This window comes from Myotis myotis, unplaced genomic scaffold (genome assembly GCF_014108235.1).
Source record: "Myotis myotis isolate mMyoMyo1 unplaced genomic scaffold, mMyoMyo1.p scaffold_m19_p_8, whole genome shotgun sequence".
Taxonomy (NCBI): domain Eukaryota; kingdom Metazoa; phylum Chordata; class Mammalia; order Chiroptera; family Vespertilionidae; genus Myotis; species Myotis myotis.
In genome coordinates this window covers 19,382,789-19,397,001 of record NW_023416390.1, presented here as the reverse complement: position 1 = coordinate 19,397,001, position 14,213 = coordinate 19,382,789, and the positions used below count along the sequence as shown (strand labels likewise).

General features: G+C 37.4%; 1 protein-coding gene across 6 annotated transcripts in view; it reads left to right on the top strand.

Moving 5' to 3' along the window:
* Positions 1 to 14,213, top strand: part of ABCA12 (ATP binding cassette subfamily A member 12) — a 176,191-nt gene that overhangs the window by 66,911 nt on the left and 95,067 nt on the right. For all 6 annotated transcript variants that reach the window (XM_036319527.1, XM_036319526.1, XM_036319525.1 and 3 more), the window contains 4 exons: positions 2,046 to 2,137; positions 4,515 to 4,612; positions 7,887 to 8,072; positions 8,734 to 8,912. In XM_036319527.1, the coding sequence (XP_036175420.1) occupies positions 2,046 to 2,137; positions 4,515 to 4,612; positions 7,887 to 8,072; positions 8,734 to 8,912 (555 nt within the window). The remainder of the gene's footprint in view (positions 1 to 2,045; positions 2,138 to 4,514; positions 4,613 to 7,886; positions 8,073 to 8,733; positions 8,913 to 14,213) is intronic.

Below are 14,213 nucleotides of genomic sequence, written 5' to 3'. Positions count from 1 at the left end.
TATTGAAAGACAGCAACGCTAGGGAATGAAAACAAATATCACCTCTTCTTATCATGGGTACTAAAAGGACACACTGAAAGAAAAAAAAGCACAGATTCCCCCCCGCCCCCCCATTACTAATCACAAAGTACCCTGGTACCAGGATTCAGACCTTGTTTCTATAAAGAAAGTCAAATGGAACCACAGTAGTTAGCAGAACTTCTTGCTCTTCCACTGTTATCTTCTTATATCCATCCTCATGTACCTTAACTAAGCTTTTATTTATAAACTAGTGCTCTGGAGCACGAAATTCGTGCATGGAAGGGGGGATTCCCTCAGTCCAGCCTGCACCCTCTCTAATCGGGGACCCATTGGGGGATGTCAGACTGCCAGTTTAGGCCCGATCTTACAGGGATCCTGCTGGCTCCTAACTGCTCACCTGCCTGCCTGAGTGCCCCTAACCCCTCTGCCTGCCTGCCTTATCACCCCTAACTTCCCTCCCCTGCCAGCCTGATCTCGCCCCCAACAGCCCTCCTTTGCCAGCCTGATCTTGCCCCACTGCTCTCCTCTGCTGGCCTGATTGCCCCTAACTGCCTCTGCCTGCCTGATCTCATCCCTAACTGCCCTCCCCTGCTGGCCACTTTGGTTCTGATTGGTTGGTTTTTATGCCAGTCAGCATCAAAAGCTCCGCCTCCTAGGCAGCCATTGGCTCCTCACAATTCACCCAGATTTGGTTCTGATTGGTCAGTTTCTATGCCAGTCAGCATCCACAAGCCTATCTCCAGGCATGATCAGAGAGGTGGGGCTGATCAGCAGCCCCCATGGAGGCCCGGAGAGAAACAGAGGTGCAGGTGCTGGTGAAGCTGGAGAGAAAGAGAGAGGCAATGGCTGATCAACAGCTGCCATGGAGGCTGTGGATCAGACCCTGCCTCTCTCTCTGGGCCTCTCTCTGGGCCTGATCCACAGGCCCCTTGGCAGTCAGTGCTGGGTCACTGCACCCACACTGCCATCAGTCAATTCTGGGTCATCATGACAACCCAGCACTGAATGCAGGACTGACTTCCCATGTTAGGTGGAGCCTTTGGTCGGTTGTTACAGACCCTGGTTTTTTATATATTGGGATAATGACACAAAGTCCACCAACTTTTAGAAATTCTGAAAAATATTCATATCCTGGTATCTGGACTGATTTCACTCTTGAAGTATATATACATTTATTTTAGGCACTTCCTTATTTACTTATTTTTAAATTTAAATTCTTTAAGTATATCCAGTTTTTAAGGAAACATGATTATCTCCATTTTAATAATAATCAACTAAACAGACAATGAGTTTTTTTAAAAAGAGGGCTCCTATATTATGGTGATGGCTAATACTGTTTTATTCCAAAGGTAGTGTGATCACGTTGTGTGGGGATTCCTGGCACCACAGTGCTGTTATTGCCTGGCTGATAGATTCAGTACAATTAAAAATTGGCTGATATCATTATTCCTTTAACACCTGGTGCCACCTGTAATGCCACAGCCCATAGTGCCTGAAACAGACTAGATACTCAATAAATGTGTGTTCTTTTCCTTCTTCTTTAATTCTGTCTTGCAAGCATTCATCTTTGATAATCTTCAAAATACCATCTGTAATTTAATATGGAAGTGTGTGGGGTTTTTAAAAGTTGAAAAATGAACAGACTTTTGTTTCTATCTCTTTAATACTCATGGACTCATCTATTTAGAATCCATTATCTTCTTAAAAGAAAAATATATTATATATATTCAATATTTAGCTCCAACCTCTTTTAAAAATAATTTCCTTTCTATAAGATTAAAGTAAAAATAGCTCCTTTAAACCTAATCTAGGCCATTTTATTTTCTAAATAAGATTTACTTTGTAGGATATATGACATATTCATTGTTGTATGGTTAGGTGAGCTCTTCCACTAAAATCCTAGAAAACAGATCAAAAATGTGAAAGTCCTCCGAGAGCCCTGGAATCTGCCACACAATACGTTGCCGTAACTAACTGAAATTAATGTGGGCGAAGTTACAGAGTTCTTGCTTTTCCTTCTCTAGTGTGATTCTGAGAAAGTCGTCCAACCTGCTGAAGGGCAGCAATTTATCACTCCAGAGCACTGAAGTTCCAGAAAGGAGACATGCATCACCAGGTAGGCTATTCTCTTCCCTGAGTTTAGAGCAGGTCTTTTGGAACATCCAGTAAGGTCTTTTGGAACACCCGGTAAAGGCCTAATCTTTAAAAGGGTTTATACTTTTAACTTTCCAGCAGTATGGAATGCCTAGAATATCCCTAAGAGATTTAAATGTTTGTCATGGTTGTCTTAAGTGTGGCAGTGCAATTACGCAAAGTTCTTGAGAATAATTGGAAATTAAGTCCTTAGTGAAACACTCTCTGGGAGCAAAAGCCTAGGTGGTACTCACATATTGAGAATTGCAGCCTTTGCCGGAATTGAGTAGGGACTCTGTAGTTGTCTGTGAGATGATGCTGGGATGGTATAGAAAACGACTCAGAAATAAAGATTATTGAGTGGAATCGCAGAGATTCATCCAAATTTCCCATCTTACAGATAAGGAATATGGCCCCAACAATGTTAAGTGTGGAGACCATAGTCATCCAGCAGACCTGATGGACTCTTTCAGCTTGACGCTTATTCTTCCAATTCAGAATCAGTTACCAGTGTGGCTGTGTACTTCCTTCATTCATAGGGAGCCCGTGGTCCCAAACTTTAATGAGCAGGAGAACTGAGGCTAAGCTTCCTTAGCCTTAGCCAAGGGATTCTGATGCAGCTGATCCTGAGAAATCCCCATGCTTGAAGGCACAAATTGAGAAAACTCTTGAAACAGCAGAACTTTTTGACATACATTTGACAATATTTATTGGGTGGCAGCTATCAATCTCCACTGTCCTAAGTCCTGGGGACATATTAGTGAACAAAACAGAAAATTCCTGTATGATAGAATATGATTCTATTCAGGGGAATAAAAGAATTCCATGGGACATTTAAGATTTTGTGACACTAAATAACACTCCAATACAAGTTGATGGACCAAATGAGAAACGTCCTGTGTTAGTGTGGTCAGTATATGGTGATGAGTGGCTTTGAGGAGTTAAGGTTCTGTTGTGAATGATCCATTTGCTGAATAGGTGAAAGCACAGCAGAATAAAAACATAGTGCTGTGGTCCAGTAAGCTTTGCTTTGCTCTGTAGCCAACGATTATGTTTCTTACCCTGGCTAGTCATCTTACAGATGCAGTGCCTGGGTTTAGAGAAATTAGTTGGTAATTTAATAAACTTATTGGGGTGACATTGGTTAATAATACTATATAAGTTTCAATTGTGCAATTCTATAACACATCTGTATATTGCATTGTATGCTCACCACAGTTGGTAAATTCTTCAGCCCCATGAGGACTATAATAAAGCCTAGGACAGTGGTCCTCAACCTGTGGGTCGCGATTCCTTTGGGGGTCGAATGACCCTTTCACAGGGGTCGCCTAAGACCATCGGAAAACACATATATAATTACATATTGTTTTTGTGATGAATCACTATGCTTTAATTATGTTCAATTTGTAACAATGAAAATACATCCTGCATATCAGATACTTACATTATGATTCATAACAGTAGCAAAATTACAGTTATGAAGTAGCAACGAAAATAATCTTATGGTTGGGGGGTCACCACAACATGAGGAACTGTAATAAAGGGTCGTGGCATTAGGAAGGTTGAGAACCACTGGCCTAGGACCTAATGATGATAGGTTACTGTATCTATCTTTAACATTAAAATTCTTTGCTGTGAGAATAGCAAAGTATTTCTGTCCAAAAATTATAAAAGTTAGCAGATTGGCTGAATGAATACCCATGCTATAGTTATGCGCATACTCTTCTAACTACTGCTCCTAATCCAGAGCTCTCTGCCACATTCCATACAGTGCTAGCCGAGGTCATTTTGGGAATTACTTAAGTGGAGTATACTGTTGTCTAGACTAATTGCTTTATCCCATTTATTTGATCTGAAATATCATTCAGAAGCCACTTTGGGGAGGAGAGAATTTATGATCTTAAGCAGATTTCAGCCTCCCAATTGAATAATTAAAAAGAAAACCATTATCACCAGATGTACATTGGCAGATCCTTTGAACAGATGTTGGATATGATGGACCTGCGGAGCTGATGGAGGCACCTCACATCCTCTAGGCCTGCACAGAAATGATTCCGTTTATTAGGCAATAATACTGGTGATGAAGTTTAATGACATAAACTGGCATGAAAGCAAATCACGTCTAAAACTACTGGAAAACAACCAAGAGCAGAACAAAACCATCACAATTTTATGTGAAAAGAAAAGCAGATTAAATTTGCCATTTTGCCAGAGTAAAACTTTCATGGAAGGTGCCTATTTGAGCACATTCTTACTGTGGGGTATATGAGGGCACAGTGATATTTGTGGATTCTTATGTGAGCCTGCCTATTATTGTGTATGTGTTTATAGTATCTAATCTGTTCTTTCTTCTACTACAGCCACTTTATTTCCCAGTCCACGTTCTCATTTGGAAAGTGCTGGAACAGATACCTTCAATGGTAGCCAACTCCTTGCCAGGATCCTTGATTTGGAAAAGGTAATTTCACTCAGTTGTGTAATGAACTGATAACAAACAACAGTTGAACAAATACCTCTTTCATTAGGAGAGGGATCTCCCAGATAGGAAGAGGTTTGGGCCATCTTTCCCATTTGGATAGAGAGTTAGAAACATCGATGAGAGAGAAACATCAATCAGCTGCCTCCTGCACATCTCCTACTGAGGATGTGCCCGCAACCCAGGTACATGCCCTTGACCGGAATCGAATCTGGGCCCCCTAAGTCCGCAGGCCGACACTCTATCCACTGAGCCAAACCAGTTTTGGTGAGACATTCTGATTTCTTTAAGGTCTTGAATATTTATTTACTTCCCTGTTAAGTCCCTTAATCAAACTTAAGATTTTCCTTTAATAAGAAAAACTGTAATATTATATGTGATCTTTTCATTTTCTGAAGCAGGAAAGGAAAAAAAAACTATATGAAAGCAAACAAAGCTATAACACTCATTAAGCTTGCTGCCTCATTCATACCTTTGGAAAAATTCGAGCAATGGAAAATATTTCTCTGAAGTAATAACATCCTTTTCCTTAGCAGAGTTTAAGAAGCTTAGCTATGGTTCTCTCTCTATTTACTAGTCATTTACGTGAAGATTCTAGATTGCAAGATAATACACATCATTTCTATCAAAGGTGTAAACTAGCATCCTGGGAGTGTGTATGTGTGTGTGTGTGTGTGTGTGTGTGTGTACAGAGATGTTAAGAAATTAAACTTAAATACGTTTAGGCAGACAAGGTACTCTTCTGTTAACTCTACTTTTTCTTGTTGTCTTTTATCCAGCCAGATTCATACAGTTAGGTTATTTGGTTGGCCCCTGTAAGCATTTGAGTCTTGCTTTATGTGTTCTTCAGAAATTCAGGGGAGGTCATTTTCAATATTTTGCAATTCTCTCTCTCTCTCTCTCTCTCTCTCTCTCTCTCTCTCTCTCTCTCTCTCTCCCTCTCTCCCTCCCTCCCTCCCTCCCTCCTTCCCTCCCTCCCTCATCCCAACACACAAGCATTTTCAATAATATACCCATGTTCATATTTTTTATATGAACATATCTCTAACTTTTATTATATTTCAGTGACTATAACCACTGTTGCTTAATATGCCTCTGTTAGTTACCCTTGAGTTTGTATTCTGTATAATTAAGGCATCTCAATAAACTGGTTATAAACCAAAGGATAACACAAAAATGAATGCCAGGAAAAGGTACCGTACCTATCAAAGCAATTCAGCCAGTGCTGGTTGAAATATAAGACTTTCCCCTGCAGTCCAGTCTAGATGCTAAATATCTAGTTTCAATGATAAATAATAGTTGAGATACCCAAAGCACCCCGAGTGGCATAGGGAGTCTCTGCTGTGCCCAGTAATTCTAATTTAAAGCTTTCCCCTCAAATCAGGCTAGTGTATAAACCAGGGAAAGTTATTTTATTCCATTCTATTTCTTCCATGTTGGTTCCTAGAAGCAATCATTCTTGCATTGGATCAGTTAAATTCTTTAACATCTAGAAGAGCAATGCTATCCTCCGAAATACCACTTCATCGTGTTGAAACTCCCAAGTTCTCTTTCTCATATGGAATAAAATTTCAGAATTTTGTAAGGCAGCACAGAATCATATATCCAGTGAGAATAAGTAAAAAATGAAAATTCTATGTATAGATAGATACATATTTTTAGACTAGTTGGAGCAGGGAAGGGATGTAAAAATTAGGGTGACATATTGATGCCTATGTCAGCAATCTCTGATTCCTCCCTCTTTTTCTTTGCTGCTTTCTGCAACCCTTGCACGAATGAGTAGAGAAATCATTCTAGGGTGAGTTTATGTGCAATGTTAGGGAAGGGATATAGATGAGTGATTAGAAGACCTGGCACTTATATCCTAGAATAAGCGGATCCCGTTTTGTTCCATTACATTTAGAAGTTGTGTCACACTAGAGGGCAGAATATAGATTCTGTGATGTAACTTAAGAGGAGAATGAAGTTAGTTGATCATTACTTCACAGAATTATAAGAATTAATTATTAAGAAGGACCCATTAAATATTCTAACTAAATACAATTGGCTCTATAAATATCTAAGCAAGTTCAATAATAGGGAATGTGATCAATATTGTAGCTGAAAATATTGCTGCATCTGTGACTGATCAGTATTGTGAAATATATGGGGGACTTATGATTCCATAATGAAAATGCTTTCCAATTATTTCTTTCGGTAATTATATACTTTTATATATTTTCATATACATGTTTTCTTTTTTCCTTCATATACTAGTACATAATTATTTTTTTCTTTCAAGTTTTTTTTTTTTTATTGATTTCAGGGAAGAATGGAGAGGGAGAAAGAGATAGAAACATCAATGATGAGAGAGAATCATTGATCAGCTGCCTTCTTTATGCCCCCCGCTGGGGACTGAGCCCACAATCTGGTCATATGCCCTGACTGGGAATCGAACCATGACCTTCTGGTTCATAGGTTGATGCTCAAACACTGAGCCATGACAGCTGGGCTTTATGCATAATTCTTTTTAAAAAGAATATATTTTATTGATTTTTTACTGAGAGGAAGGGAGAGGGAGAGGGATACAGAGTTAGAAACATCGATGAGAGAGAAACATCGATTCAGCTGCCTCCTGCACCCCCCCCCATTGGGGATGTGCCCGCAACCCAGGTACATGCCCTTGACTGGAATCGGACCTGGGACCCCTCAGTCCACAGGCCGGCGCTCTATCCGCTGAGCCAAACTGGTTAGGGCTATGCATAATTCTTAAATAAAATATTTGCTTTACAAATGAAACATAACTCATGTTTTTCCACTTCTCTGAATAAATACTGTTGGGCTTGAGAATAAACCCTTATGATGCTACTTTTTGGAAGTCTTTCAAAGATTATGGCCAGTTTGCCATTAGGGGTCACAAAGAATTAGAAAACCCGAGTCTCTGCTGCTAAGTACCAAGGAAACACTAAGGCTTTTAAGCCTGAAGATTTTTGTCAGAAAAGATCTGATGCCTTTAGGTTCTCTGGTCAGAGAGAAGAAATGAGTTCAGTTAAACAAATTATATGAAAATCATTTAAATTGTAACAATGACAAAAATTACTGCATTCACACATTTGATGACTCTTCATGGGTAAGCCCAGTGTCTTTTAGTGTTATTTTGCTATAATGTGGAAACTTAAAATGACTATTGTGAAAATATATTTCATTAAAGACTGGAACACTTTAATATCTATATTTACTAACAAAATCATTCCACTCTTCCCATACACATTTTTAGCTATTAAATCAAAATTCAACTTCAGAAGACATACGAAGAGAGCTGTGTGAGAGCTACCCAGGATACACTGCTGATTACACCTTCTCTTGGACCACTCTAGGAAAAAATGTTGTAAACAAATTTTGCCTGTCCAATATGACCCTTTTAGAGTCTTCTCTCCAAGAATTAACAAATCAATTCTCTCAGGTGAGTGTAAATACTTGATAATAGTAAACATTTTCATATATGAAGTTTTAAGGGTTCTCCACCAAAATAAATAATATAAGATCTACTAATGGATAGAGAGAAGATATGACTGTACCTCCCAAACCAGGTCCTAGAGAAAAATAAAAATATTACTCAGAAGCTAATTTTATTTTAAGAAATTAATTTCCAAAAATGTAATTCCAAATATAGGTCTGTTATCCAAACTTTAAATATGCCAATTTCTGTAGGTATAGGGAAAATGCAATTATGTATAAGAACAAAAGAAATAGTTATTGTCTTTTCAAGTCAAGGATGACTTCAAACTGACTACAGTGGTCGGCAAACTCATTAGTCAACAGAGCCAAATATCAACAGTACAACAATTGAAATTTCTTTTGAGAACCAAATTTTTTAAACTTAAACTATATAGGTAGGTACATTGCTATTAACTTAATTAGGGTACTCCTAAGGCTTAGGAAGAGCCACACTCAAGGGGCCAAAGAGCGGCATGTGGCTCGCGAGCCGCAGTTTGCCGACCACTGGGTCACTAACAATTTGAGAGAATGGCTTATGTGAGAATCTAGATGTTTATTGCAATAAGCCATGTGATTACAAATGTTGAAGTCTCATTTTGCCCTGTTTGTGGTTTTACTCTTTAAAGATATCAAGGGACCCCAATAACCAGAAGACAGTATTTCAGGATATGGTCAAAATTCTATCCCTCTTCTCAAAAGTGCAAGAGCAGACAGCTGTGTGGCAGCTTCTCTCTAGTTTTCCAGATGTGTTTCAGAATGACACGACACTAAGCCATGTATTTGATGTTCTTCGAAATGCAAACAGGTAAGAAAATGTAAGAATTGAGATGTTACTATTTATATAAAAAAGTCCGTTTTTAAAAATATTACTTGTGAGGATTGTTGGTAGGTAGGTAAAATTGGAGCAAATAACCCTTCAGCACCTTATTGCAGATTTTTGTAATGAAGGTAAAGGTGTTAGTTAAGCAAAGAGGAAACACACATTAAGGTCACTAGGGTTATTAAAATGTACATGAGAAAGTCAGGAAGAGCACTAATGTTACAACTAGATTGTCAATTGATATCCCTGAGTTTCTGAGAAAGAGGTGCATAGCAGGACCAATGGTAGACTGGAACATTGACTCAGGTTCATTCAGGGACAAGAGCTCCATGTCTGTAGCATGTAAACTACCTAAGAATAAATATTTCATTGGGTTTTGGTTGACACCATCCAATATGAAACAACCCTGTTTATCAGAGTTTTGAACTGAGTCACCTCAAAGGGATTGGTCTCCCTCCTGTGCTGCCAGGCTATACATGATCTTTCTGACCCTGCATATTGGGTTGGCTTTATTTGACACATAGAACACAAAGATTGGGAAATTTTGCAGAAGAAACCCCTTTAAAGGTTGCTTTCCTTATAAAAGAAACCAGAGTATGGCCAGCATTTACAGTTTAATGGAATGGTACTTAGGCTTTGATTGTCCCGTCTAGTTAAGTTGAAAATGAGCATTAAAAAAAATCAACAATAACTACATCAACTGCCAATCATTGAGTCCCATTACATACCAGACAGTTCACTGGGCCCTTTATAATATCACATTAAGTTCTGCAAGTAAACTATTATTTATTTTATAAATGAGGTAACAGATGGTCATAAAAATTAAATATCTGATGATCATGCAGCGAGGAGGGTTTAAACCTGAGATTTCCAACTCCAGAACGCAGGCCTTCTCTCTAATATGTCATTAGCAGTACACTGTATTCCATCTCTAATGTCTGAAGCACCAGAAAACAGTGTTCTCATCTTCTTTGGAAAGCTTCCAAGAGCTTATGTTTATTCAAAGACCTTATAATAAACCCTTATGCTGGCACATTAATCTCACAACATTAAATCCTCACAACAGTGCTTTGAGATAGAGAAAACAGATATCCCCGTTTTATAGAAGAGGAAATAAAACCTCACAGAGGTCATATGACTTACCAAGGTTCTGCAATTAGTAGGTAGCAAAAACAGAACCTGAACTCAAGGAATCTAAGTCCCATGCTCTTTCCACAATAGCATCTCATAACTAATTTGTAGAAGGAACAACATATTAGGAATTTGATTTTCTAGGTTGGTCCTCATTTTAGCATGTAGGGAAATTTTTACTCACCCAGAATATTTATACTAGATCCTCTTACTCCTATTTATATTCTGTCTTAGAAAGCAAACCGGAAAATCAATTAAAGGAGAAGAGAAATTGTATGAATGTATAGTGTAGCAATGAAAAATGTCAAAATAATATTCAGCCTACAGTAAGATATTGCTACACACTCACTGGAATGGGTAAAATTTTTAAAGATGGACAACCCCAATTGTTGGCAAGAATGTAGAGCAAATGGCACTCTTATAGCTTGCTAGTTAAAGTGTAAAATGATAAAACCATTTTGGAAAACAGTGTGAAAGCTTCTAATGAGGTTAACAGTAGATCCATATAATGTGGCGTTCTATTCTTGGGTGTTTACCAAGAAAATGAAAATGTATGCCCACATGAAGACTTCTATGCTAATGAGTATAGCAGGTTTATTCATGATAGCTAAAAATTAGATGATAAAAACAAATATTTGCAAACAGAATGACAACAGTATAGTTTATTTATACATTGGAATTCTACTCAATAATAAAATAAACAGATCATTGAACCACACAAGATGAATAAATCTTATGAATATCATGCTCATAAAACAACCTAGGCCAAAAAAACAACAACACACAGAATGTGTAGGTATTGTATGATTTTATTTGAATGAAGTTCCCAAATTGATAAAAATTACTCTAAAGTACTAGAAATCAGATCAGTGTACTTTAGGGCAACTGCTGGGAGAATGAGGAAAAAATTTTTTGGTGGGGTAGGTTTTATCAAAATTCCTGTATCTTTATTAGATGGTAGTTACATCCTATATAATAAAAGCCTAATATGCTAAGTGTCTGGTTAACTGTCCGGCCCTTCAAATCAAAGCATAATATGCTAATGATATGCTAAGGCTGCTCAACCACTTGCTATGACATGCACTGACCAACAGGGGGCAGACAGTCGACTGGTCAACCCATCGCTATGACATGCATGACCACCAGGGGGCAGATGCTCTGATTGGTAGGTTAGCTTGCTGCTGGGGTCTGGTTGGGTGAGCCAGATGGGCCAGCTGAGCGAGATGGGCTGGACATGCCCTGGAGCCCTTCCGTGGTCTGGCCCCAGTGGGCCAACCTCCCACATCTCTCCCAGGCCCCGATTGTGTACCAGTGGGATCTCTCAGCCTGGCCTGTGCCCTCTCACAATCCGGCTCCCCTCGGGGGATATCAGAGAACCGGTTTTGGCCTGACCCCACAGGGGAAGCACCGCTCAGCCAGAAGCCAGGCTCATGGCTGGCAAGTGCAACAGCGGTGGCAGGAACTTTTCCCACCTCCGCGGCAGCGCTAAGGATGTCTTACTGCCAGTTTAGGCCTACTCCTCCCAGAGAGCGGGCCTAAGATGTCAGTCAGACATCCCCGAGGGCTCCCAGACTGTGAGAAGGTGCAGGCTGGGCTAAGGGACCCCCTCCCCGCTCCGAGTGCACAAATTTCATGTACCGGGCCTCTAGTAAGTATATAAATTTGGCAAAACTTACTGAACTGTAACCTAGGTACCTCATATTGTTTGTTGATTATACATCAATGAAATTTGCTTAAAAAACAACAAATAAAAATAATAAATCTCACAAAATAATATTCAGTAGAAGGTAGAAGTTCCAAATTAATTAATTAATTAAAATATTTATTACTTTGGTGGAGTATAGTACATAGAAAGGACGTTGCACTATGGCTATTTTTATTCTCTTAAAATTTAAAATAAAATTGTATATTATTGCATTATGCAATAGAGTTTGTTGGGTGATGATTAAAAATGTTGTAAATCAATCTATATGGTAACAAAGAAGAAAAAAGAAGTAACTAAAAGAAATAGCTTCAAGTTATTTTTAAAGCAGATGACATTAGACTTCTAACTAATCAGAACAACTCTTTCTTTTTTAAACTGGTCAATATTTATTTATTATTGCTAAAGAATAATATTCATTCTTTTTAATATTATATGTCCTAGCTATATGTGTTTTTTGACTTAGAAAATTAATTTTTGACCTCATTTAACTTTAATTAACTTAAATTTTAAACACTGACACCTGATACAGTAACTGGTAAACCTTTTAGTATGTTTGGAACAATGTGGGTATGTGAACCTACTTTTTCACCTGTAAATGTAATGAAATCTACCTACTCTATAATAAATAAATAAATAAATAAATAAATAAATAAATAAGTAAATGGATAAAATACAGATTAAGTATTCTTAAATGAAAATTTACCAACTGAATTGAGATGCTCCTTAAGTATAAAATATAAGGTGAATTTTGAAGACAGTATAGTAAAATACTTAAAATGTTTTATTAATAATTTTATATTGATTAAAAGTTGAAATAATATATTTTAGAAGTACTGGGTTAAATAAAATACGTTACTGAAATTTCTTTTTTAACGTGAATACTAGAAAATTTAAAATTGAATATGTGGCTTATATTATATTTATTTAAAAAGCCCTCATGAACCATTTTTTAAAGTTAATTCTTCTTTACTATTGTTATTAAACTGAATCTCATTAAGAGCCACAATTTCTTCACAGATGACTATGTTTTATCACCAAATTACAGTGTCATTGGTTTATTTTATTCTATGAACCCTATAACAATTTTCATCATTTTCTCCAACGACTTTTTTTTTTAACTTTCAAGTTGGCATATAACCAAATCACCAAAATCAGATGATATAATATTAAGGTTATGACAGAAATGAGCAAAAATGAGCAATCATAAAAAAATCAGGAGGGTATATAAAAATATCCATTACTTTCACCACTTATGAAGAAGCTATGTGAGATATGAATAACAAAAACTATCTAAAAATATCTTTATTTACGAGGCAACTTGCTCTGGGCAACTTTCATTTTTAAATGATGAATAGCAGAAAAGAATATATAAGTTAAAATAAAAATATTCTGATCAATGGTTCAAACGATTTTAGAGAAGATGGGGGCCAGCTGTCATTATTTTACATTTTGTAAAATAAAGATAAACTAAGTCTACTGATATTTTATTCATGGTATTAATAACAATAATGCTGACAGCTTTAATGAGTATAAAAATATACTAATGCCAAGTAGTCAGTCTTTGAAGGTGTTCCTTTGGACAACAGGTCAGATAAGCCTGGCAGCAGGTCTCGTTGGGAGAAGGCTGGCAGATCTAGGATCTGAGACTGTTTAACTGGTTATATGGTCACCAGGGTTCAGAAACAACTAAAGTCAGAGAACCAGGAAATTTTTGGGGCAAATCTAAAAATGTCTGAGGTGTACAGAGTAGAGATGAAAAGAATAGAGCCACGTCTCTATGGCCAACCACACCGCTGGCATAACAAGGTAACAATGCCTGTGGACTCTGTTAAGAAATGCTCTGCCCTCCTCCTTCCCATGTTGGGGCAAAGTTTCTCTTCCAGATGTGAGACGTGGAGTGGAAAGAACATAAACTTTGAAATTAGACAGAACTAGCTCTAGTTATTATTAACTGGATAAAACTGTGTAAGTCATATAACTTTTTCAACTTTCATTGTCCCATCTTCAAAAAGCCAAATAAAATTGACTTTATGGAATTAGTACAGAACTAAATGAAATTATATATATATATATATATATATATATATATATATATATATATATACACACACACACACCCACACACACACACACACACACACACATACACACACACACAAATACATCATTATCTATATGTGTATCCTAATGTTATACTACAAACTAGAGGAAATACGAAACTTAGCACTCTAAATATAGCTTTAATCCATAGCGAGGGAGCTAAAATTAAAATAATCTTAAATAATAAAAATTCCAAAAATATTGTAAAAACCATTAACATATATGCACATATGGTATCTACTGCTAGAGAAAGCCTTTAGTTGGCTGAGAGGCACGGGGAGAACTATTAGCTAATTTGTACTACATTTGACTTTACAATGGAAAATTGTTAACAGAGCCTTGTGTTCCAG